The 26,445-nt window shown below is 42.0% G+C and overlaps 2 protein-coding genes across 2 annotated transcripts in view; one reads left to right on the forward strand and one right to left on the reverse strand.

Moving 5' to 3' along the window:
• The window catches only part of mrpl11 (mitochondrial ribosomal protein L11), a 45,270-nt gene that overhangs the window by 14,383 nt on the left and 4,442 nt on the right, over window positions 1-26,445 (reverse strand). Inside the window, exon 2 of the mRNA XM_067599557.1 lies at window positions 18,317-18,495. Within this exon, the coding sequence (XP_067455658.1) occupies window positions 18,317-18,439 (123 nt within the window). The 5' untranslated portion in view covers window positions 18,440-18,495. The remainder of the gene's footprint in view (window positions 1-18,316; window positions 18,496-26,445) is intronic.
• On the forward strand, window positions 1,046-9,272 carry tmem265 (transmembrane protein 265). Its single transcript, XM_067599556.1, has 2 exons — window positions 1,046-3,146; window positions 5,931-9,272. The coding sequence occupies exon 2, from the start codon at window positions 5,933-5,935 to the stop codon at window positions 6,995-6,997; it is 1,065 nt and encodes a 354-aa protein (XP_067455657.1). The 5' UTR covers window positions 1,046-3,146; window positions 5,931-5,932; the 3' UTR covers window positions 6,998-9,272.

The following is a 26,445-nucleotide window of genomic DNA, read 5'->3' on the forward strand; positions in this document are numbered from 1 at the left end:
GCGTCATACAGCTGATTAGGTTTCATGTTGAACCCCCTCAGCTGCAGCCCGCCAGCCCTGCAAAGGGGGTAACTGAGAGTGGCCGCCGCCAGACAGGCTGAACAGCGGGTCAGTTTAGGCACTGCCGCACACAGCAAACAGCACAGAATAAATTGAGTTCACGCTGGACATGCATTTTACTTGATTTTCCACTCTGGAATGACTGGATTAGTCTTAAAAGTGGAAAATGAAAACGATTTTCACCCCCAGCCTCCAGTGAACTGTGCTGAGGCCAATATACAGCCCCGCATAAAAAGAACTGAGGACTGCTGCTCAAACGGGCATGAGTGCGGCAAACCACTCATCTTCAGAACGACCAAAACAAGCCAAAACTTCTCAACACAGTTTCTACTGTCTGGGTCTTTGCTTAAAATAGACAGAGCCTTCACAATTTGTTTGTACCTGGCCCAAGAAGAAGAATTTCCTGTTTGAGGGCATTGTGAAAGCGAGCAGGCGACGGTGGAACAAAATGGATTGCATCACGACAAAACATTCGATTTTCAACTCCATTAGGTCCCCCTCAGAGTCTTGACAGTGTTGTGCTTTTCGCCACTTCACATGATTAATCACGTGTGGAGGCTGCAGCAGAAACACAGGAGCCTGAACTGCAGGCAGCTGAGACTCCACGCTGGAGATGACTGAAAAATCACAGCATACACTGACAAGTGGAGGACAAACAGAAACAGAGAGTCAGAGGTGGAAGCAGCCTGGAAACAACATACTCTGCAACAACAACTCATAGCAATATTTTAACAAAGCTTTGCTGAGTAAGTTTGTAATAGAGTCAGAGGGATGACGGTACCTTTTGCCTACTAAAGGTGATGTTTAATTCAAGCCTCATACTCTGAGATGACACAGAGAGCAAGTACAGAGACGAGGAAGGTGAAGAGACTGAATCCTTCATGTTTGCAGTGCTTGTGGAGGTCAGCCTCGGGTCTGACGTGGAGCATGGTGCACTGTTGACGCCTTTAGCATTCTTGGACAGTCTATAACCCCATGTGTCCTTCCAAACTTCCCCAATCATATCTGAAGCAAAAAAGTGATGACTGCACAATATTGTGGACAGCCTGGCCGCCTGGCTGCCCCTCGCCCTCCTCTGCTATTCTCACTCTTCCCACTGTCCTTTTTCCTGCCTTCCCTCCCTCCCTCCCTCCATCCTGAAAGTCAGCCAGTGTGCAGAGTGACCTTCAACCACACCCACAGGGAACCAAAAAAAAAAAAAAAAGAAGAAGAGGAGATAGTAGCAGTATGGAGGAGAGAATGGGATAAACATGAGGAAACGAGTGAAGAAGAACCAAAAAAAAAAAAAAAAAAGCTCCACACAGAAGTGAGGAAAATGGAAAATCTCTCTTCTCTTGGAAGCCAGTGGAGCGCATAGCTGAATCTGACAAGAAAGATGACTCTTCATCCCCTTTCTCACCAGTCTGATTAAACCTCTCACTCTAAAATGAACCCAGCACACTGAGAGCCACAGAATGAAGGGAGTCGAGCCTTTGCAAAAGCTGCAGACGGGAATCCCTACAGATACACTTGAAGGAGCAGGACCTTGAGGACAAGGTGATGCTACGAAATTCATAAAAAAAAAAAAAAAACGCATCTGCTCCCAACAAAGGAACCAAAATTAAATTCTCGAATGGGAGGAGGGGGAAGCAGCCGGCCCCTCTTTTCAACTGTTTCCAAAAAGATTTATTTTTTGACCAGATCTGTCTCAGAAATTCTCAATCCTTCTGTTTAAGTATGCGGTAAGCCGGCTGTAATGAGTTAATCTACAACAGAGGGATGATTTCCTTGTGTGACTAAGACAGTAAGTAGACAGAAGGAGGACTAATTAAAGTTGTAACATCTGCCTTCTGAGCTCTAAATGTGTCTACAGACTACAAGCATCTTTCGCTCTACTTCCTTCGCTCTTAATCCAAGCGAAGGAAGTGTAATTGACAGACCATCTATTAATATTTATTTATATTTTGAATAAGAGGCAAGCAAAATAACATTTTCTTCTCCTTGCTCCTTTTCGGTCACAGAATGTGTAAATTGAGTTGTGTTTTGATCATGAGTCTCCCTTTTTTTTTCCTTTTCTGGAGCTGTGCATTACCACGAGCGGAACACATACTAAATAATGAATGACTAATGAATAAATAGCCTAAGGTATCAAGCCTGCTCCCAAACAATGCAACTAATCTTCTGGCAAGCGGCATCATCATGATTACCATAACCAATGAGTATACTGTAACTGGGTGCTCTCAAATATTCATAGCATCTTCCACCTAAACTTCCACAGCTGATGGAGGAGGAGAAACTGAGGAGGGTGGGAGGTCTGTGCTGGAGCACGTAACCTGCTTACAAATTAACACCACAACCAAAGTCGGACTGAGCGCCAGTGAGTGAGAGAGTGAGTGAGTGAGTTTCCCCTCGGTCTCCTCTCGCTGTTGCACGGCTCTGCCTCCTCTCTCATGAGCCATCTTCTTCTCCACTTGAAGCATTCCGCGTCGTCGCAGCTTCTTCTTCTTCTTCTTCTTCTCCTGCTTCTGCTCCACTTCTGACTGACTTCCCAGCTGCTCAGCACACAGCCGGAGCCCGACCGAGCAGCAGCAGCAGCAGCAGCAGCAGCAGCAGCTCTGCACCGCTCTCTGCCCCGCTGCTGTGTCAAAAGATAACCGACAACCGCAGACCCAGACACTGCGGGAGGTGACAGATTCAGATCCAGATCGAGCCCCCCCTCCTCCTCAATCCTCCTGCATTACCCGCGGAGCCATCCGGCAAAGCCAGTCGAGGGATGGAGGTATCTTACCATGCCAGATCTACACACAGGAGCAAATCTCGATAAGTATGAGCCGGTTTTTTCTTTTTGTTCCTACAAACTCGGGTCTGCTCGGCGTGGCAGCGGCGATGACTTCCCTCTCTTACAGCCTCGAGAAAAACCCTCTCATGGAGCCTGACTGTATACAAACACCCGGACTGTAACAATAAGACTTTATCACCGAGCCCGGCTCATCAGCGACAATAAAAAGAGACTTTATCGACAGCGCTTCCACTCGAAAAGAAGAACACATCACTTGCTGTAAATCGAGCCAGGAGCATCGAGCCAAAGTGCAAGACGAATGGTTTGGGTAACTAAAGCTTCACTTTACTACCAGCCATGCACGGTTAAATCTACACTACCTGCTGTTAATAGGCCAGTTATGAAACAGGTGTTGCAGAGAAGCGGCTTAATAGAGACTGTTAAAATTGCCGGAGGATGCAAGACGTCGCACAACAGCACTGCATGCTGGGCAGCTGATGATAACCACATTTCAAGAAAAAAAAAAAACAAAAAAAAAACAACAACTCCTGCCTCCGGCAAACACTTGGGTTGCTACCTGATAAATCAACAGATGTTTTAGTCGTGTGGATTTAGGTCTGGAGAGAGGATTTATTCAGCAATGCATTATCAGGGATTGCACTGCTTGCTTCTCTATTAATTACTTAGTTTAATGGCATAGATGTTATCCTGGTGCCCTTGGTGCCTGAGTGCCACCTTTGATAACTTATGAGGGATCTTGTTTAGATGCGAGGTCTTTGATAGAATCTGGAGCTCTTGTGTGTGTGGAGATAAACTGTGCGTGTAGGCGAATTAATCTTTGCTCTACATGGATTTCTGTCCACCTGGAAATCACCCCCATCTATTCTAGAGAACAAAAGCAAGTGGCAACCCCCCCCCATCCCCCGCCCCCCCTCGCTGTATCTCTGAGCTTGTTCGGATGATTACTTAGATGCTGGTGCACATGGCTCTCCCTCCATGTGCACTAGTGTCACACAGGATAAAATGAAAGAAAAATTGATTTCCAGTGCAAAAAGAGAACACACGTTTAAAGATGGAAACAAATATTTCACCCGTACACTATTACATGCCGTTACTCATGCTTACAACAAAATAGGTTGCCTCACCTTGTCAACGGTAGTGTCACTTCCCAGACAGGGGGGAAGATGAATTTGGTCATTATTGATGAGCTGAGTGGACACATGGGGCTGTCATCCCTGTCTCTCACTCAGAACAGAATATATTACACGCCGTTGACAGGGAGTCAAAACACAAACACAGGCTGACAGGGAGACTTCCAGGGTGAAATTTAAGGTGCAGGTGGAATAACTTGAGAGGCACGACCTCGAGAGAGAGAGAGAAAAAAATCCAGCCGCAACAGTGGCTGTAAACTTCTCAGTCTACCCTGCAGATCGGGTTAGTAACCCTGAGAAAGAAAAAAAAACAAATTTAAATTCCAATATCCTCTCAATCTGCGGCTTGGTGGAATTTATTCAATTTCGGAGGAATGACGATCAAGTTGCAGCAAGCGGGGAGACAAAAGGCTTCACAGACAATCAGATATTACGAATGCTGGCATGATCCACGCCTGTCCTCCCACCATGCCTCCGAGCGGATTAATCAGTCGAGATCGTTCCCTTCCTCATCTCTTTGATTCATCTGTTTCAGAACAAACCCTAATGTCTGTGATATTTCAATACCCTGGTTGATGAATACATTTGGATTCATCCAGGCCAAGCTGGCTCATGTAATGCATGTCTTCATGTAAGTGGGTGGAAGTCACTTTGTATCTGCATTTGAGTCTTTTCCTCTTCATCACTTTCACCCACTCTCCCCCTGAGCTTATTTATGAACTATTACCATCATGCAGTAACACTTTATTAAGCATGTAGAAAGCCAAAGGGCCTATTAATCTTTCACTTGCAGTCTTATGCTCATTCTCTCTCTCTCACACACACTCAAGCCCCCTTTTTTTACTCAGTAGAGTTCCTCAGCCCTCTTGAATGATTCAGACAGCACTGAGGAGATGGCAGAGCTCCTGTTAGTCTTGCAGTGAGGGAAGTGATGTGTCTTCCATCGGCAACATATCAATACACATTTTTCACTGGCAGACTTTTCTCAGAGGCCGCAATCACGCTGACAATCTCTCGCTCGATCACGCTCAACTGTTGCCATTACGACACATCTGAGCCGGTAATGATTTTATATTATAATGTCATCGATCCAGTTGAGGGGTTGACACCCCCGGGTGGGTGCTGAGCAGATAACAGTGGTCTGTGCTGAGCTTTTGAGCTAAATACGATAAAGAGACGTTGGTTCGATTACACTGTAAACTCAATGATCATTTCTCACGCTGAGATCAATAGTGAGGTTTATAGTGTCCGCCGCTGAGATATGAGCTGCAACAAAATTAGCATTGCCTGCATGTGCTCACCCAAACATACACAGTATGTACACAAAGACACAAGTCAAACACATCTCTGAACAAATAGCAAGTTATCAATATTCATCTGAAATGAGAGGGGAATCTGCGATGATTAAAGACTGCAGCACAGTATGAGAATAAACACAGCAGACTATAGAGGCAAAGAAAAGGCTTTGACAGGGTACCTAGCTGCGCCTCAGTGAAATTAATTAATAATGGATAAGGTGAGTACAAAAAAGAATAGAAACAACAACAATAAAAAGAAAAAAAGTAACAGAAAGCTTGAGAATATCTCAGAATCAAAAAGGAGTAATGTTAGGACCTTTATGGAAAATGAAGACTATTTAATTCAAAGAGCTGCAGAGAAAAAAAGCCAATTTAACAGGCTTCTCAGCTTGAGCAGCCAGAGTAGATGTAACTCTGGCCAAAGATGAAGGGCATTCACTGCTTACTAGGCAGCAAATGTCTTTAACCATAGCAACAAGCATTAAACTATTTTACATCTGGTTTTGGATTAATGCTAAAAAAAGAAAAAAAAAACAAAAAAACACATCCTTTATCCTGGAAATGTATCTGTTTTGAGGGGACAGATGGCAGTGTGAGGAGCAACGTGAGCAGAGTATGAATGCAACAGATTTCTCACTGTGCATGTGTGCATGTCTCTTTCAGGCATGGTGCCCACGCCCCAGGTGTGCGTATCAACCCTGGTCACGGTGAGCACGATGGCAGTGGTGGACCTCTACCTGCTGGAGCAGAGCATGCTGGGGGCTCGTGGTATTCCCGGACCTAGTGTGTGGCAGTGTGCGGCGGTGTTGCTAGGAGATGTGGGCTTCCTTCTCGCGCTGCGCTTTGTGTCAGCCGGAGTGGTGTCAGAGGCGCGGTCGCCACGCCGCGGTTTTGCCAATGCGCTCTGGTTCCTGTTCCTGTCCCTGCTCCAGCTTAAGCTCTTCTTCGTCTGCCATAACTACAGGCAGGAGCGCCGGCCGCCTGACCCGCTGGCCAGGAAAACCTTGACGCTGCTGCTGTCCATCTGCCTGCCCTCCCTGTTTCTGATCCTGACAGGAGCTGACCACATGACGCCGCAGCGCAGGAAGCAGGAGGTTCGGGGCCGGCTCCTGTGGGTGGTGGTCGACCTGCTGGATGTGCTGGACCTGCAGGCGGGGCTGTGGGAAGCCCAAGGAGGGGGCGCAGTAGCGACAGGGGGCACCTCTGAGGAGAGGCTGCCCATCTGGGCCGAGGGCCTGGTTTTCTTTTACTGCTACGCCCTCCTGCTGCTGCTGCCATGTGTGGCCCTCACAGAGCTGGGGGCCACCGGATTGCCAGGACAGAGGGGGCCCCGTAAGGAGGCTTTGTACCCTTGGCTCAGCTTGGTCACTATCAACATCTTCACCCTGGCCTTAAGGGGCACAGGCATGCTGTGGTACAGGGACCCTCGAGTCTCCACTGTGTTCCTGGGGAAAAACCTGCTGGCTCTGGCTGTGAAGCTGAGCTCAGCCTGGGAGAGACACAAGCAGGAACGCGCTGCTGGGGGAGCTGGGGCTGCAGCTGGAGCAGAACCAGCAGACTCGACCGTGCCAAGCCAGAGCTCAGAGCAGGGAGAGGGCCAGGCTCAGGGCAAAGCCCCTCCCTCTCACTATCACACACTCTCTCGCTCCCAAAGCCACACTCTCTCCCACGTCAGCCTGGAGCCCACAGAGACGCCCTTAGGACCCTCTTTCATCTCCCATGAACTCTAGAGAGTTTCACACACTCTGACCAAGCAAGCACGCACAAACGCATGCACACACACACACACACACACACTCAAAACTTGGACAAGCCAAGCCAGTATCACATCCAAGCAGATATCAGTGATGGGTATAACGCAGTGCTGTGGAAATGCATTTGGCAAGCTTGGCTTTCTGCACATTTTGTTGTGCTAAGAATAACTCTGAATGCATCGCTGTGATTTGTGGGTGTGTATTTTTGAATTGGACACTGAACACATCTGTCAGAGTGTAAAGAATATTCCAGAAATGTCTTTTGAAGTCTAGTAGTGTTAATTCCTATGTTAAATCTCGGCACAATCGCTCTAACTGCCACATATTTGTTGAATTCTGTCCTGCACACGTCGTCTTGAGGTTGTAGTTTGAGTGTTTTTTTTTTTTTTAAGTTCTGATTGCTTGCTACCTATCCGATACCGCTCCATGTACAGTATCTGTGTAGGAACATCGCTTTGGTTCATTTATTTGTTAAATTTGAGGTCAGTACATCTAGTTTGTTGAAAAATTAAATCAACATTCTCCCTGACATTAGATACAAAAATACCAAGGATGACCTTTAGCGTACATTTTCTAGCTCACTTTACAGGGAACTTTAAAAAAGCAATGTTTTTTTTTTTTTTTTTTTTTTAAAAGGTAGAGGAGAGATTTATTTTTTCCCTCAGTGCCACAGACCCATGATTCAAAAGCCATCTACCAATAAAAACCCACACACTTCACTGCGCTCCGGTATTTCAGTGCAGAGTCTAGTCTTTTCATTCCTGATATTCATTCCAACCAAACGCAACATTGGCTGATATCACTTATTTGTCTGGCAGAAAATGTTAATCAGAGGAATCAGTCACTGTGGTGTATGGTTGCAGTGAAATCCTGCAGACTCATGGACTTGATGATCGGCCAACCCTGGCCCACACACACCAAACTGTTTCAGATATGACAGATATTTGATTTGATTTTAACAAAGAACTGGATATTAAGTTTATTTAGTCCGTATTTAAGAAATGTATGTTGAACCTTCACATACATTTGAGGACTACTTTTGCTGTTGATGTTTCTATCCGATAGAGATTTACCACAACAAAATGTGCATAACTCAAGACGCAAACTGTTTGTTTTTGCATAAGTAAAATCTTTCAATGGTAGGGCTTAAAGGATAGGCTCACAATTTTTCACATCTGTCTAAAACAATAGTCAGGTGCCAATAGTGAACAGTGACATGTTTTTCCTTCTGTTCATACTGACCATTAAGAGAGCCCTTCATGATGCAATTTCAATGTAAGTGATGGGGGGAAAAAATCCTCCTTTTGTGCAAAAATGTATTAAAAAGTTTATCTGAAGCTAATGTGAAGCTTTAGTCATCCAAAACAGTAAAGTCAAGTAGATATCTTTCAACGTTACAGTCTTTTTAGTGCCAAAGTCCATCTTTTTGTTACTATACTGCCACCGCAGCTCAGCAGGGAAACACTGTCAGAGGAAACACAAAGAGGGAATTTGATGCTAAAAAGACTGTAACTGTGGGAGATATCCACTTTATTTGACTATCTCAGACTGCTGAAGTTTCTGTTAACTTAAGATAAACTTCAATTTTTTGCTCAAAATGAGGACTGTGGATTTTGGATTTTATTAAGGGATCTTCTAATAGTCGGTATGAACAGGAGGAATGATCATAGCAAGCAAAACCTGCATAAATGTTCATATGGGCACCTGACTATTATTTCATCCTTTAAAGATTGGCAATAAGCATTTTGCGTCATCTTAATCCTGTTGTAACACAAAATATAGGTCTATTTTACTACATTGTTTACAAAAACAGAATACCAATGTAAGTAATCCCTTTACAGTTTGACAACACATTTAAAAGTCATGTTTTGCTGTCTTCTATTGTCTGTAATTGTCTCAAATTCTCTGTCAGTTATTTTCCAAAAAGAAGAAAGAAACTGTCCTGTCAAGCCCTAAAAATCTCTTTTTTCCACTTGGATGAATGAAGCCTTTCATTCACAAAATTATCAAGCTGTGGGTGTGGTAGTATGTGGGCGTCATGGGATTATGGGTTAGAGCAGCAGGTGTAGAGGATGTACAGTACAGTCAAGTGCCTTGTTTCCCCATGGAGCTACCAGCCTCTGAGGTGCACACATTATGTGTACCGTGTGAAACTTGGACATACGCCATGTGTATACTGTGAAGTTATTCCACGGCTGTTGTCAGCTACACCTCCAGGACAGAGTGCAAACTAATAAAGTGTTTCATACTTGCCTGGTGTTGACAGTTCATTGGCTATTATGTAGGAGCGTTATTGGCAGCCTGTCACCCACACAAAAGGAAAAAAGCAGGAGGCTTTAGGGACAAATAACTGCCTCATACTTGCAAACCCTCCCCCTATATTAAAAGTCAATCAACCCCAATTCAGAAAACTGCATGTTTTTATGTTTTTCTGATGCTGGGACTGGTGAAGTGAATGGAAGCCCCCCCCACCCCCCCCCCCCACCCACATTCAAGCCAGAGGAGCCTGCTCTTTGCTTCACAGAGCGGCACTCTGACGAAAGGCCGTCATTTATCACAATTATGCCAGCGGCCCCATCAGCTCGGATCCTCTCACAGTAATCCTTGAGTGTGCTGTCTTGTTGTCTGCCTCTAATGCTGAAAGAGAGAGAAGTCTTGATGCGATGGGTTGTGCATGTCAAGAGTTGTAGTAAGTGTGTGTGATGTGTTTCAGAGTGAACTGGCTCTTTGCTCACAGCGGCTCTGACTGCATCCGTCGGCCTCTCCTCTGAGCTTTAATAGTGCTATTAATTGAAATTGAGGCTATTTGTCAAAATGAAAGAGCTTATTCTTACTGCTTTCTACTTGATTTACAGGCTATATTTACTCGGAGTATGTATACTGTAACGGTTCGTGCGTTCATTCTGAACAGGATGTTCGGTTTGCGACTTTCCTCGGTTCAGTATGCTCTGTGACCCAAAGAATTATTGTCAAAATAGTTGAATAGTCCACTTACTCCGACATGTGGAACAATAATTATAGCACTTGAGTTCCACCCAGAACATTTTGACAGTGCACCACTTAGCTGTAGCATGCTAATGAATGTATGCTAGCCAGCTTATCCAAGTTAGCCTGGTTACCCTGGTTACCCATGCTCATGTCGTAGTGTTGCTGCCGTCATTATTATTAAAATATGTGCTGTTATCTCCGTATTTAAACAACATCATGTCCCCCTCATCCCCCTCCCCTCTCTGTGATGGTCTGCTTTGAGTGAAGCCATTCGCAACGACTATTAACAAATTTGCTGCCACTGCATCACAACTAAACTGTTGCAGTAATAGTTTTAACCAAGGAGCCATTGTTGGATGTTTGCATTTTTCAAAATATAGGATCAAAATATTATTTTCTACTTTTCTTTTTTTTTTCTGCTGTACCGAAATTGTACCGAACCATGGCCCCCAAAAACCGAGCTACATACCGAACCCTGAATTTTGTGCACCGTTACACCCCTAATATTTACAGGGTGTTTTGGGACTAATGTACACACTCAGCCACAAAAGGAAATTCATTTAAAGTTTCTGTGGGGAATTTCTCTCCAGTTCAGAGAGACTTTTAAGGAAAACCACAGAGGGATAACCAGTGTAGCACACAGCACCGACTCCCGCCTACCCGCTTTCTTTCATCTCCTACTCCTCCGCTTACTCTACATTTAATAAATAAATAAATAAATAATAATACATTTAATTTGTACCGCACTTTTCATTCATGGTGAAATTTCAAACCCACGCACTCCCTGTTGGGCAACTTCTCATATTTCTATTATACTAAAAGGATCGACTGCACAGAAAGCCGGCTCTGCAAATGACCACCTCCTACAATTTGTTACACCTGTTAAGCTCAAGATACAGTGCTCAGCATTTTCCCTCAGCACCCACCGACTCTTATAACCTACTCCTGAAGAAAAGTGCATGAGCCGCTCTCCTATTTTCTTTCTCCTTGTGCTGCTCTCTCCAGTGCTCTCTATTCTTCCTCTCCATTCGCATGTACTAATTTCACTCTAGCCTGTAATTATTCTCCTGTACCAAAGCTGTCAGTTTCCCTTTTTTGTCTCCCATTCCTTCTTTTATTTCTCTCGTTTGTTTAAATTTGCCCCGCAGCCGACAGGCAGCCTACCTCTCTGCACTTCCCCTGTCAAGGGTGGTTAGTCAGAGGCGAGGAAAAAAACAGAGAGGGAGAGGCTGGCTAAGATTAAAGGGTCAGGGCCACTGCCTAAAGCAGAGCGGCTGCCGACTGTCATTTATTTACCGCTTGCTACACACAGTGTGAGCTTGATGGAGCACGGGAGCCAGGAGAGACAAACGCACGCAACACGCTACCCCGACAACAATGACATCCCAAACAGTTCAAAAGGAGGCACCTTTAGACAAACATATGGCTTTGTTTTGCTTGGATGAGCACTTGGTTACAACCCATCTCACCTCATTACCCCTGACGCAGTGACAGCTACAGCTACAGTATGCCTACGAGCTCACACCTGCCTAGTCTGCGAGAGAGAGCCACATTTAACAGACAGATGTCTAAATCATTCATCATAGCACACACCATCAGCACTGCGGCTTTTGAACTTCAAAGTGTATTCTATGAGAAATAAATGATGCAAAGGACTCTGGAGACAAATGCATACTGATAGTGGTCTCAGATGTTTGGGGTGACATCAGCTAAACAAAGGAGATCAGTGTACCTGATGCAAAAATGAAATGAAAAAAATGAAGAACAAGGGTTGAAATGATTAGAAGATTAATTGGTTAGTCGATCGACAGAAAATTGCCAAATATTTTCAGTGTTTCCCCTAGAATTTTTTTCAGGCCTGGTAGTACACACTGAAAAACCCTAAAGAGATGAGGCGCACGAGATGGCATATTCGCGCTGTTGGCTTTGGTCAGATGGCGTTGCAGGCGGTCTGCAATTTATATTTGGAGAGGATGACTTAATAAGCTGCATTTATTGCAGCTTAAATAAGCTGCCCCTCTCCCTTCTTCCCCATCTGTATTTTTGCTTGGCTCCAGAGTTTTGGAGAAACTGAATTTGAATTTGTTTGTCCGTCACCCGCACTAGAACTTTTTCCTCTTTTTCGGCGGCGCCATGCTCACGTTAGTTAACCTGCATTCCATATGCTCACGCTCACGCTCTGCAGTAATTTAAAAGGGACTCTGATAGCAGTGGCACTCGCATCGCATCAAGAGTTTCCCAGGCAACGACACAGAGGTTGACTCACGTGTCGGAACAGTGCCGCACAGAGGCTACCAAACAGAAATGATGTTGATTTCCGAATGAATGGATATTTGGTGTTATATTTGGTATTAAAAAAAAAGAGATTTTTTTAGCCTGGTGGGGGCTCTCGTTGGCCTGGCAGCCCACCAGGCCTCTACAATTATAGGTAAAACACTGATTTTGATAATCACTTAAGATATTTATCAAACCAAAATGCCAAACATTTGCTGTTTCCAGCTTCTCAAATGTGAGGATTTGCTGCTTTTTACATCGTTGATAACTGAATATCTTTGTGTTTTGGACTGTCAGTCTGACAAAAATTGCAATTTTACAATACAATACTGTAGGGAGGACAGATTTGTTTTGTTTCTGAATTCAACTGGACAAAACTTTTCTTTAATTTCACAAAGAGCCATAGAGGTGAGTGTCTCACAGAACTGGCCCTTTCATCTCTCACAGTCTCACAGTGGGGGTGACAGGGTGACGCTGGCCAGACCAGGCCCTGGGCTCTCAAAACCCTTTGAGAGACAGATGGTCTGACAAGATAACGAAGTAACAGCAGGATGTGAAGAAACTAAATTGACTGCTTGGGTTATTTTAGCTGGAGATGAGACTGAATACACACACCTCCTCTTTTCTTACACCCCCCCCCCTCTCTGTCTTATAAACACACACACATAAAACACACACGCACACAAACACACTCAGCACATGGCCTGGGACCCCTGCCGTTTGCAGTCAGAACAAATAGACTGTAAAACCATGGACTCTGAATGCAGCTTTAGATTTTTGTCTGAGGACAATGAACAAACAGCTCTAATATCTACAAATGTTGTTGTGTCGACCCATTTTTAGTAACGTTAACAAAACTCTGCTGATTCAGTGGAGAAAGTATGAATGTAAATGAAAAAAAAATTCTGAATAATATCTTAACAATAAAAGTCTCCCGTTATTTAGTCATTTAAAAGCTTTTAATTTGAAGCAGTAAAGCAGGAAATGTTGGGTTTGCATCAGCAGCAACTTAACACGACTGTGATAAGGCTGCCCCTCAGAAAGCTGGCCAATCAGAACACAGTGGGCTCATATGGAGGGGAGACAGGAGCCAAGACTGCCTGTCAAGAGACAGAGGCTGAACTGAACTTTTAAACTGTGAATCATGCAAAGCTACTTTAGTGGAGTCCAAAAATAAAAATATAGAGCTGGAAATGAGCATAATAGGTCCCCTTTAAATCTGGCCAACAGAAATTACTCGCAAGACTATTCAACAAACCTAGTTAAAGAGGTTAATGTAGCCAGAAGATTTTATTTGACACTCAGCCAAAAAATCACTAGGAATCAACAGAGACCACACTACAGGCCCACATCTGACTGTCTTGGGTTAACCGTATCAACAACGCATCAGCCTGGACTTCTGCCCGTCTGTCCTGGAGTGAAACTGCCGGACCACCTGGTAGGCTTGCTGTTGGGCCCTTGTTCTCTCAGGGACCAACTGCACCCGAGGAGTTGCCTGGGAGCATTGTCAGCACCGGAGGCACACCAACTTCAGAACCAGCTGAAACTGACTCGTCTTTACACGACGCTTCAACAAGCAGAAAAAAATCCACAGCTTTCTAATGAGAAGAGTTGATGTCAGATAGAAATAATTCCCTTAGATTTCCCCTAGCACCTCGCTGTTCTTTGATAACTTTAAATCACATGCTTCAGTCACTATCAATCACTATCACCAACTCAGTGATCAATTTATCTCAATATTTAAAGATCTTTTATTCATTTGTTTTCATTATTTTTTCATTATGTACTACTTATTATTGTTTACTTAATGTTGAGGATTAATATCTTAATTGATGATGATTGACTGATTGAGTAGTTGAGTGATGAAGTTACACTATTGGTCGGCCAAATGCTGCCACTTCCTGTATCTGTTTCATATTAAAAGCCCTCTAGCGTTTCATATTAGGGGTGTAACAGTACGTGTATTCGTCCCAAACTGTCATGGTATGGACGATATAGTTTGGTGCATGCAGTCATAAAAAGAAGATACTTTGTGACCCAAACAATTACTGTCAAAATACTTAAATGATCCACTTAGTCCAACATGCGGAATAATAGTTCTAGAGCGCAAGTTCCACCCCAAATGTTTTGGCACCACATCACTAGCAAGCTCATGGGTATGCTAGCTGGCTTAGCCAAGGAAGCCTGTTTACTCTGTAGTGTCGCTGCCTTCACATTGACAAACTAGAGACCCATAACACTGACCGAGTGCAACACTATTATTAAAACATGCTCCGTTATCTCTGTAGTGAAACAATACCACATGTCCCCGTCCCCATAACGTGGTCAGACAGCACGTCAGAAGAACCAGTTCATAGAGAGAAAAAATGTAGTAGTAGTATTTCAGTGAAGGTCGTGGTTTGGTCCCTCTGACTGATATATTATTATGTATGACATAATTTGATTATTAATACTGAAGCATCATTGTGTAAGCAGCATGTTTCTGTTGTAGCTGCTGGAGGTGGAGCTAGTATCAACTACTTTATATACAGTTAGACCATAAATCAGCATAAAACAGCTGTCAGCAGGTGCTCTGACTCCTTGCAGAGACAGGAAGGTTGTTTTCCTTTTCCACTGCAGCACAACTAAATAGTTTCAGTAAGTTTCCACTGCAGCACAACTAAACTGTTTAAGTAACAGTTTTGGCCAATGAGCCATTGATAGATGTTTACATTTTAAAAGACTAAAAGGTTTTCTGCCTTTTTTTCTGCTGTAAAATGAACTGAACCCTGACCCCAAAACTGAGGTACATACAGTGTACCGTTACACCCCTGTTTCGTACACAGTCCAGCCAAATACTAGGTTTTGACCTGGTCTAGTTAGTTTGTGTGTTATCTTGAGCTGTCACAAATTCAAGATCCTTCAAAATGATCAATTCAAACCACAGTGTGTTAGGGAAGGGAAGCTGTGTTTTTTGGGGGGGAAGAACATCCAAAAATACCACATGTGCTCACTGATGCTGACACATCTGCACTCATGTCACAGTGACACTGTTTTATATGATGTGAGACACACGGAGGATTGTTGAAAAATGTATGCTTGCTATTGTTGGAGATTTTGTGTACAACTATTGGAAGCTTCCCAAAGAGGAACTCCATCGATTTTACACACCGGAGTATTTACAGGTCTTGGGGAGCAAGACTGCATATGTGAAAAAAATTGTAAAAAGCCTTTTGTGGCTCCAGAGGGAGCTGCATAAAATCTGATGAATTGCCTCGAGTGATTGACTGGGGAGGAAAACTGCAAGTTTGAAAACGGAAAAAAATCTGCAGGTGTGGAGTTAGAAAGAAGTGAGGTTACCAGACCTCTGTAGCCGGCTCCTCATCCCTGCTTAAGGCTGGAAGCTCAAGGCTACATTAGTATAACACACCCTATCTACAACCAAACTGTTGGCGGTCGAGTTGCATTGTGGGTAATGTAGCCAGGTTTGTGTTATGATACTTCAGGTTCTGTAGCATCGATTTTTAATTTTTCTTTTTTGTTAAAATTGTCCATAGTGATTGCAACTACGATATAGGACTGCAGTGCTAAATCAGTGGACTACACTGTTAAAAATATGCCCTCTGCCATTCAAGAAATGTGATTTTGCTACAAAAAAATATGTTTTTGCATAAAATATTATAGGTGTACAATGCCATTTCTGTTAAAAGTTAGTTAACAAGGTGGAACAAATCATATCTGATTGATATCTAGATGTTCCTGAGGGAGGGCGTGCCACCGATGTGCCACACATTAAAAACTCAATGACCTTTACAGTCGAGTGTGAGTGACAATCCGAGCGAGGTACTTAATTCTTAGCTTCAGCTCAGAGGGAACTCCGAGGTAGCTGAAGGGAAGGAAGATTTAGCTGCTCGTTAAATGTGATCTGTAAAAAACTTTAAATCAATTATAGATCTAACTGGTAAACAGTTCAGAGACAGTAAAATTGGGTTATTACAGTCTCTTCACTTGGCAGCAGTTAAAATCCTGGCTGCTGCATTTTTGAGCAGGAATAAAAGAAGCTGAACTGGGATGAGATTAAAGCACAGATTCTCCTTTTTACTGGATGTTTCTTGACTGCAGAAATCATTACTGTACTACTCACTGTATTTGCCCTTCAGAAGTCACTGTTACACTTCAATCTCAAAGGTTCTGACCACCATCTGTGTGTGTCTGCAAGATTCTTCATTAAACTTGTATTAAGTGATTTTTTGGCCACCAGCTCCTGAAAAAAATATCTGGCCATGTTCACCAGCTGGTCGATAACTTTGTCTGCTGTCTGGAAGCTGGGCAGGTTGTACACATTCGGTTTGTTGAGATTTTTTTGGTGGAAACAGCCGCCTGCTGCATCTGGAGATGTGAGTGAATAAAGAAAAATAAAGTTGCGGGCTGTGAAACCAAAACAATGTGTTGAAAGACTCTATAAAGCTCTGTAGAGCCGAGAGGAACTGCAGGGTGATGTCTCTGTGGGTTTGTTACTATCAGCAAAAATATTGATTATCGCAGCTTTAAGGCTGGTCTCTTCGGTTCTCTCTGATGTGGAAAACTCTGAGACTCCATGACTCAGTTATAACTTACGGAGACATTCGGTTTCAGCAAAGGTAGAACTGAGTGTTTTAGATGAGACATGGACATTACGTTTATAAATGATGCAGCATGTGGAGTGAGAGATGGACCGACACTAAAACTGAGATGGAGAGAACAGAGAGGGTTGAAAAAACTTAAAACTAAATGGGAACAAAGCATTGGACAGGGAGAAAATGTGCAGGCCGACTAAAACAAAGAGGTAGTTAAAATGTTATTAAGGAGAGCAAAACAGCAGAGGAATGTGTTTAAAACAACTTAAAAGGAGCAGTAATTGTGAGCACTAAATCTAAGTCTGAGTCTGGCTGGTGATCAGGTTTCCAGTAATGAACAGATCCTATGTTATAGTTTATGTTGTGCAGCAAGTGACAGCAAAGTACATAATTTTCAACAGGACCTTGAAATTATGGCACTGTTGCTGTAGATGTCAGATGAGAGAAATATGAGACTTTCAGATCATTTAATATCTCTCTGACACCAACATTGGTTTCCTTCCTGATACCATTAAATACGTGCAGTGTAGCTCCCATTTCTTTCACTTGTGTTCACGTTTCCTTTTCTCTTGTCTGAGTGTCATCATTAAGTCACAGAGATGGATAACTGCGAGGATTGATGAGCACTGTCTGTTAAAGAGGCTAACCAGATCATTTGTATACAATACGCTTGTGTGATCAGTTTTAAGATTAGATTAATACACAGACGGTCAGCATGCAACTTTTTCAAATACAAGAGGATGATTTTATTTATAACTAAAGATGATTCAGCCTCAGTTATTCTATTCCCCCTGTACTGTTCATTGCTCAATGCTTGAACACTGCTGAGTTATTTTATTATTGTGCCAGCTAATACATAAATTTTTGTAGTTGGAATTGGCATCGGTGGTGAAAAAGTTGTGTGGTGCATCCCTGAGCAATAAAAAAAACAAGACAACCTCAGCGGTCCCTGTGGAGCAATTGAAGCAGGAGAAAGTATATAGAATTTAAGACAAAACCTTCACAGGTGCAATCCCATTTCATCTGCTGCTTGTAAAGAGTGAGGCTAATGCAAACGGACAGCTGTTGTGGATTGAGGTGCTGGTGTCTCTGGCCTGGAAACAGCGAGAAAATAGTTGCAGACTGAGGCAGAGCGTGGCACCCACCTGCACAATGGAGCTGTGCGACTAGAATAAGAATGGATGGGAATATGAATAGAGCTATGGGAGGAGACAGAGGTGGTGATGAGGATGTACGGAGAGGTGACTGAAGGGGAGAGAGGCAACTGTGTTTTCGGCAAAGTGACAAAAGGGAAGGATCAGGTTGTCTTGCAGTTAATGAGAGCTGTGTGTTGGAGGACGGCTGATAAAATGAAGCTCTGCTCCGGCAATTACGTTAATAGTCCTTATTACTTGAGGAGAACAGATGGAACAAGAAGTGGAATCGTAAGTAATTTTACCTGCCCGAGGATGGGGCCCAGTGGGGGTCCAGGAGCTGCTTGTCCTGACCTCACTATAGCCCGGATTACACCGCTTACATCCAATTTTTTCACAGCCTTGGCTGCCTTGGAGATCTTTGACATCCTGGTCTGTGTGGAAAGCCTTAAATCTGCCTCGAAGTCAACAAAGAATCCATCCACTGAAAAAGCAGAAGAAAAACAAACAAATTAGCTTTTCAAGCATAAACAAGTGCAACAAATCATTTACACGCTGGGCTCATTAAATGATCATACAGTCAAGTCGATACCGATACCCACAGGTGAAAACCGCGCCTTTCCATTGCAGCGGGCGAGTAATTAAGAAAATCTTTGCCTTCGATCGGCTCAGTGAGAGCCACTTTCCTGGAGGTGTTGGCGGTGTGGATCAGCAGCAAAGTGAGATGCTCGCTACGTTGAGGAGCCTGAGACCTGGCAGGATTTAAAACTTCTCTCTAGAAATCGCGGGACGCATGCCAAAATGCCTCGCCTCCATCTCAGATGTGTCACCACTGAGCTCCCTGTGCTGCAGCAGAGCCTCCTCCTCCATCAGTAGGGGTCAAGTGTCAGGGGCGGAGGAGGGATAAGTGACAACACTTATACACGGAGGAAAGGGGTGGAAGTGTCATCGTCGTATATGAACGCAAAGGAGGGGTCATGTTTTTCATTCCACCTTAAAATGCATTTGCCAAATTAGGAGTCAATTAGTGGAGTGGGGAAAATGGCCTGAACTCCTGGCCTTTCTCTGGGGAGGCAGAGCACATAAAAGCAGGCCTATAATCCTCTGCTGGAATAAAAGTGATACTGACACGACTTTAAAAAAAAAAAAAAGATCAATGACTGGAGCCAAGGGACAAATAGAAGTTTTAAGGTTGAGCCTTGTGATTCGGGGGAACGCTGCATTCAATAAAAATAAGTACTTGAGGGAAGAGAAGAGGTCCAGCAATGATTCTTTGAAGGCAACAGAGGGTATCCAATTAGATCAACAGAAGAGACAGTACCAAAAAGATATATGGGACCTCATGCTGCTTCAGAGCAACAAACCAGGAGAAACCGCTCCCAAGAAAAGTTGCGATTCTATCTGGGCTGCTGATTATCCAGCAGCCGTTAAAGTACAACCACCATGAGGCAATATTTGTAAGGGCATTAAGGTGATCCGCATACTGCAGAAAGACTCTCAAATAGAATCCATTTAGTTTGAATTCCCTCAATAGCCGTCTTTACAATGTAACTCAAATACGCTGCTACTTTTCAGAGGTCAATTTCACACTTCTCTCCTAATGTGCTCAGCTACTTCATTGTAGAAAAATTGTGTTGCAGTTCAGATCAATTTTGGAGCCAGTTAGAGACTGCAAAGACCAGTATGGATTAAATCTGAACTGAGAAAACCCTCTTCAGTTATCAAACAACGACAGAAACACTCATGAATCCTTAACTGGTGAACTGCGGAAAAATAACTAAAACAGCAGTTTGAGTGGAGAAAAAAAACCCCAAAACGCTACAAAAAGATATCGCTCAGTAAAATGACATATTGTACATCCAGAGAGACGAGGCTTAACTGGAGTTTTGTGACTTAGAGAGAAAAACAATTAGAGCCAGCATCAAATGTTGGGTTTAATTCCAATTTGGGGCAATGGGAATAACAGTTCTGTGAGTGGGGGGAAATGACAACGTCATGCTTTAATGCACCGCAACTCCAATCTCTGTTGGAGTATGAATAATAAAACCGCAGTTCCCTCGCAAAATGAAATCACTCATCACAAGGCAGAGCTGAAGAAGAATTGACCTACATAAGGCATCACAACTGCACTCACAGTAGGTTGCACACAGCTGAATTTACACTAGATTCAAGGAATAAAGCAGAATTAAACTGTGTACGGCTGCGGAAACATGGTTCAAGGCTGTACAATAAGCCTCAATCAGAGCTGGGTTAGTGTTTTTTTTTTTTTTTGCTGTGAATAATCAAATCAAAGCCGCAGTAATTCAAAAGGAACAGACACAATTTTGAGCTGCTCTTTAAGCGGAATATTACATTCCTACGGCAATTACTGGCAACAGCGTCGTCGATAACAAGGAGTACACAGGAAAAAGCAATTTGTCCGGGCCTGCGTAGTTACTGCATAAAAGCACTTTGTTAAAATGTGCTTGATGAATGACATGCCACAAAGCCAGCATTTAAATTATAACCTAATAGAAGGAAGGTGAGATGAGCCATAAGGGAACACAAACCACCGCCGATGTTGGACAATTTCCTAAATTGCCGTTACACCCGACAATGCCTTTTCCTTTTTCCTACAATTTCAAGTTCTCGCCCTTGCAAACATTCACTAAGGATTTGGTGTGAAGTCTTTATTCATTCTTGTGTTTTTTTTGGTTAACGAATCATCTCTCACCGCCAAAATCCAAGCAACTGTTCCTCGGTCTCTCTGTCTAGGAAATCTGGGAGAAAAAAAATTGGTTCTCCAGTCGCCTGTCAGACAAACATCAGGGCTGGAAACAAAACATCGCTGACAGAGGTAAACATGTCAATAAAACTCAGCACACGGGTGAAAAAGCAGAAGGATCACGCCTGTCACGATTATGTGCAGGTTTCCATGAACTGTTGTGAAAGATAATCTGAAATTAGACTCCCGGTGTAGAAACTCATTACGTTTTTTTTTTTTTATCATCTATTCATTATAATGTGTCTGAAATGTCTGAAGGTTTTCACAGAACAGTAAGAGCGGTTTCTGTGGCGGCTTTCAGCATAATTAAAACTGACTGCGCTCCAAGGATAAAGCTGACTTTGATTAAAGAAATTAATCAGTTTTCTATTAAAAAAATGTGGGCTTAATTGCACCGGTGAAGCCCACCGCTGTTTGTTGTTTAGGCTATTAGGCTCTCTTTTAGTCTTCATTAAGGAGACAAACCGAACAGCGGGGAACGTCAATGATGCCTCTAAATCTGTTATTTTTTACTTACAAGTCAAGGTTGGCAGTATCATTCTTAAATAATGGAAGAAAAGGTCTTTGAGGCATCTCTTTGGTTTAAAAGTCCCAGACTTTCGTCAGTGTTATAAATGATCCTGACATTGAACCGGCCGGGAGGACGTCATGTCTTCTCTTTATATCTTTCACATCTTTTTACTGCTGTCTGATGAAATAAAAATCTGAATACTAATTGATTTCTCAGTGGGATCAGGATTTGTGCCTGCGACAACACAAATTCCAGTCTGGTTCAATAACCTTTGTTGCACATTATCTGCCTTCTCCTCTTTATATCTCTGCTAAATTAAAAATCGAGTAAGTGAAGTCAATGAAGAGAGATTTTCTGATAGCGCGGATTCTGTGTTGCCACATGAAGTAAAGAATCAGATATTATCATCCTATCAGAGAGACACTCTGACAAAGACTCGTTTGAGTGGACATGCAGTGGTAACATATAAAAGCTTTTTCCACGGTTTATTTCTACCAGAGCATCTTTATGTGGTTGGTTTATGTTTCTCTTCAGCTAGTCTACGGCCCGTCCTAAACCATCTTTGTAGGGTTGGGGGTCTTATGCTCGCTAAGGTTTGATAACAACATGGTTAACTGTTACTTCAGGTTAGTGTCAGGAAATGGAAAATGTTTCATCTGTATGTTAAAAAAAACAACAAGTAATTGAGTTTAAATTGCTGAGATTAGAGCTGCAACAATTAGTCGATCTGCAGAAAAATAACATGTTATTTTGATAATCAATTAAATGTTTCAGTCATTTTTAAAATGTCAAACCAGCTCCAGTTTGTAATTTGTGAAGATTTGCTGCTTTTCTTAGTCTTATGTGATGGTTAATTCAATATTTTGGGGATTCAGAGTGTTGGTCAAACAAAAAAGGCAATTTGATGAAAACTAGAGCTGCAACTAACGATTATTTCCGTCACTGATTAATCTGTCGATTATTTTTTTGATTCATTGATTAGTTGTTTGGTCCAGAAATTTCCCAAAGCCCAAGATGATGTCCTCAAATGTCTTCTTTTGTCCTGACCAACGGTCCACAACCCAAAGATATTCAGTTTAATGTCATAGAAGATGAAAATAAAAAGTAGAGAATATTCACATTTGAGAAGCTGGAATCAGAGTATTCGGACTTTTCTTTTCTTACAGAATGACTCCAAACGATTAATCGATTATCAAAATAGCTGGCGATTAATGTTATAGCTGTCAACTAATTAATTAATCAACTAATCATTGCAGCTCTAATGAAAACACCTCGGGCTTTAGGAAACTGCGACAGACATTTTTCACAGTTTTCTGGCAAATGATCGATCAAGATTATGATCAGCAGATCAATAATGAAAATCATGGTTAGTGTCAGCTCTAACTGGGATGTAAACTTATTACTCTAGTTTTAACTCTTTTGTATGTAGTCATGGCAAACTGTGATGGTTTGTTGGTGGTACTGATGCCACAACTGGACTCCTGCATCCTTCATATTTGTGTTTGTGATTTAATGTCTTCTTTCCCTTAATTAAGGATTTACTGATCCAATGTTTTCTCTCCAGATATGATTCTGGTGCCTCAGAACAGGATTTCTACAGATACCAACTTCTGATCTCATACCAGTGATCCCTCTCTCTCATATTTAAAAGGATAGGTTCACAATTTTTCAAGTCTTTCTTAAAACAACAGTCAGGTGTCTACACAAACATTGAATCGTTCCTCCCGTTCATACTGGATTTAAAAAGATCTCCTTCAAATGTGCTTTCACTGTAAGTGATGGGAGACAAAATCCATAGTCCTCACTTTGTTCAAAAATGTACTTAAAAGTTTGTCTAAAGCTAATATGAGGCTTTAGCTGTCTGAGTTGGTTAAATCAAGTGGATATCTTCCAAAGTTATTTCTTTTTATAAAAAAACTTTTCATTTCCCAAGACAGTGTTTCCCTGTGATTGAAGGATTGTAAGAAAAAAGAGAATTTGGCACTAACGTTAAGAGAAATTTGCTTGATTTAACAAATTGGGACAGCTAAAGCTTCAAATTATCTTCAAATAACCTTTTACTACATTTCTTTTCTGATTAGAGCAAGAAAAAGCAGTTATAATGTTCATTTGGGCAGCTGAATATTGTTTTTTTATTACTTTTTACCCGATGCAACGTCCTCTCCAACTGTTCCCCATGTGACGTGATAACATGTTATCTACAGTTTCTGGTCATTTCCAGCCCTAATTAAGATTATGTCAGTTGATATATTTAATTTACTAAAGCACACTTCTGTCCAATGTGGTAGATTTCACATGTGCGATCCATTACCTGATACACATTTCCTCTCCCAATGGCTAAAGCATTCTTATTCCAGTCTCATCACTCAGTATTAAAATAAAACCCATTTCTTATCCCATCTCTTTAAACAGATAAAACCTGTCAGGACTCATTTCCAAACAGAAACCGTGATTTGGATTCTTTGAAATTACAAAAGAAATCATTCTTTCTTGTCTTCCAAACACACTAAAACCAGCTCTGACAATCGGTTTTTATTCAACCCTTAGTTTGGCAGTCCATCTAGTGGTAGAGTTCACCTTTACATTTTATATAAAAGGACATTAAGCTGAGAGATTAATTCACAATAAATTAGCAGTGCAGTAAAGACTTCTCAGATGGCCTCTGTCACCACTAGACGTCCTTGCCACCAAATGGATTTAAGACAAGCGGGAAGAAAGGCTCTGGAGACGAGCTGATGTCCCTGGATGCTAATAGAAAAAAAAAAGAACGCACAACTAATAAAATTATAAAAGCAGTTTTATGTTTCTGCCCGTCTTTGAAGAAAGGTTTGAATACCATTAGAGCCACAATAAATGACTGGTGTCCTTGAATGCATAATATAGCAAAACCTGGGTAAACAGCACAATAGATAGCACAGGAAGAGCCTTCACTGACAGCAGGGAACTGTGGGAGGCTGTATCTGCTTAGATGGCACCATGTTATGAATTAGGAGTCACAGATTAATTGTAATCAATGAACCTAATGCAGTGGCCAAATAGAACAAATGTACTGGGCTGTGATCATTCACCGAGCCACAGGAGACACTTTCGCTAAGATTAAGAGAAAACGTCAGATATGAAGTAATAGAGAGCCAGTCATATGCCAGTGCTGTTCCACTACATTAGTATTCATCCCATCAAACTTCAGCCCTGGAGCTATTGATTGCTGAACGCCAAGTGCTGAAGGCCAGTCAAATAAAACGAAGAACTCAAGAAGAGTCTGAATGATCCCCGAAGACTGGAAAAGGGAACTAACATGACCTGGTTTGGCCCAGATCTGAACCTGCAGGTGTCGTCGCTCCGAGCTCTTAGCTAATTTGTGCGTTTCAGAAATAAACGACTCCACCGTCACGTCCAAACTATCAGAAATAAACTAATTCTACATCAAGTAATTTGATGTAACACGAGATCTCATTAGCTTTTAACTACAAAATAAGCAGCAAATGGCAAGAACTGCTTCGTATCAAATTTTCAGTGTGCAATTACCTTGGAAAAAATAGATTCTGATAAAAGGTATTACCACTTTAAATTCAAATCACATTTAGCTGATATTCTTACTCTGCAGACAGACATTTAATCTGTGCCAAAATATTCATCCAAATTGGAGAGGAAAGGTTTCAAGTGTTCAGCATGTTTTAAATTCAAAAGAATCATTATACAATGTCGTTTCAATCTTCACAGAACATTGAGCAATGTCATCTTTCATTATATGCTGAGTTACATTGCTGTAACAATTGGTTGATCAACAGAAAATTAATCAGCAACTATTTTACTACTATTTTGTATTTTGGTGTTTTGTGTCACTGTAAACTGATTATTTTTGGGTTTTAGACAAGACATTTGAAGAAGTTACCTTGTACTGTGGGAAATTAAACAGGCATTTTTCACAATTATCTGACATTTTATTAACCTAACACAACAGATGGTTTGTTACACAGAGCCATCCCAGAAGTCGTCCTTGGAATCAGTTTGGAAAACTTTCAAACAAAAAACAAAGAACTTGGCAGCTGATTGGATGAGACATCTGTCTATCACCATCTATCAATCAATCAGATCAATGAACCATATCACGTAGTAGGAGAGTGCTGAAGAGGAATCACAACAAGCTGCAGTCTGAGGAACTTTGAAAGGTAGCTATGTAGTTAAATAAATACTCTCCAGTTCTGATTAACTGATGCTATAGCAGCATCTACGCCGACCTCTTTAGGAGCCGCCATTGTTGTTTTGGAACGAACAGTCGCTTCTCGCTGTCGTATCACCTAAACCACGCCTTTACCTGCCAGTAGTTACTGATTAGGATGCTGATTGGTCCGAACCACTGTGGTGTCTCGTATCATCTTGTGAATCCAGCTGCCTCGCAAGGTAAACAGCTTATAGACTAAATAATTAATTGATTAATCGATCGATAATTAAATTATAATTGTTAGTTGCAGCTCCACAGGTGATACTGGATATTAAGAAACATTTTTGATATGTACAGAGTGGGACATTTTGCTGCTGAAAAATCAACCTGTCAGTTTTCTCTGGTGGACAAATCATATAATGGTGACGCTGTGCCTAAACAATGTCAAACATCTTTGGCGATTCTGTGCAGTTTCTGCAGTTCCAATACAGATATACTGGCCCAGCTGATTTACCAACTGGGCTCTAGTGCTTATTAAAACATACAACTATATGGTCATTAGTAAGTGGGCACCCGTGTCCACATACTTTTGTTTTATATTGATCTGAGGCAGTTTTCTGGGCTTAGACCCAATTAATCTCAATGCTACAAACTTAGAGCTGCAACCATTATTTTCATTATTAATTAATCAGTTTATCCATTTTTTGTTTTATTGTTTAGTGTATAAAAAGTTAGAAAATAGTGAAACATGTCACAACGTCCCAAAACCAAGACGACGTCTTCAAATTGTTTGTTTTCTTTGACCATCAGTCCAAAACCCAAAGATATTAAGTTTCCTATAATCAATCATAATATCTGACAAGCTGAAACCACCAAATGTTTATTTTTGCTTGAAAAATTACTTAAACGCTTAATTGATTATCAAAATAGTTGCAGATTAATTTTCTGTTGATTGACTAATGGATAAATAAACTAATGGTTTCAGCTCATTTAATAA

This window comes from Thunnus thynnus, chromosome 9 (genome assembly GCF_963924715.1).
Source record: "Thunnus thynnus chromosome 9, fThuThy2.1, whole genome shotgun sequence".
Taxonomy (NCBI): Eukaryota; Metazoa; Chordata; class Actinopteri; order Scombriformes; family Scombridae; genus Thunnus; species Thunnus thynnus.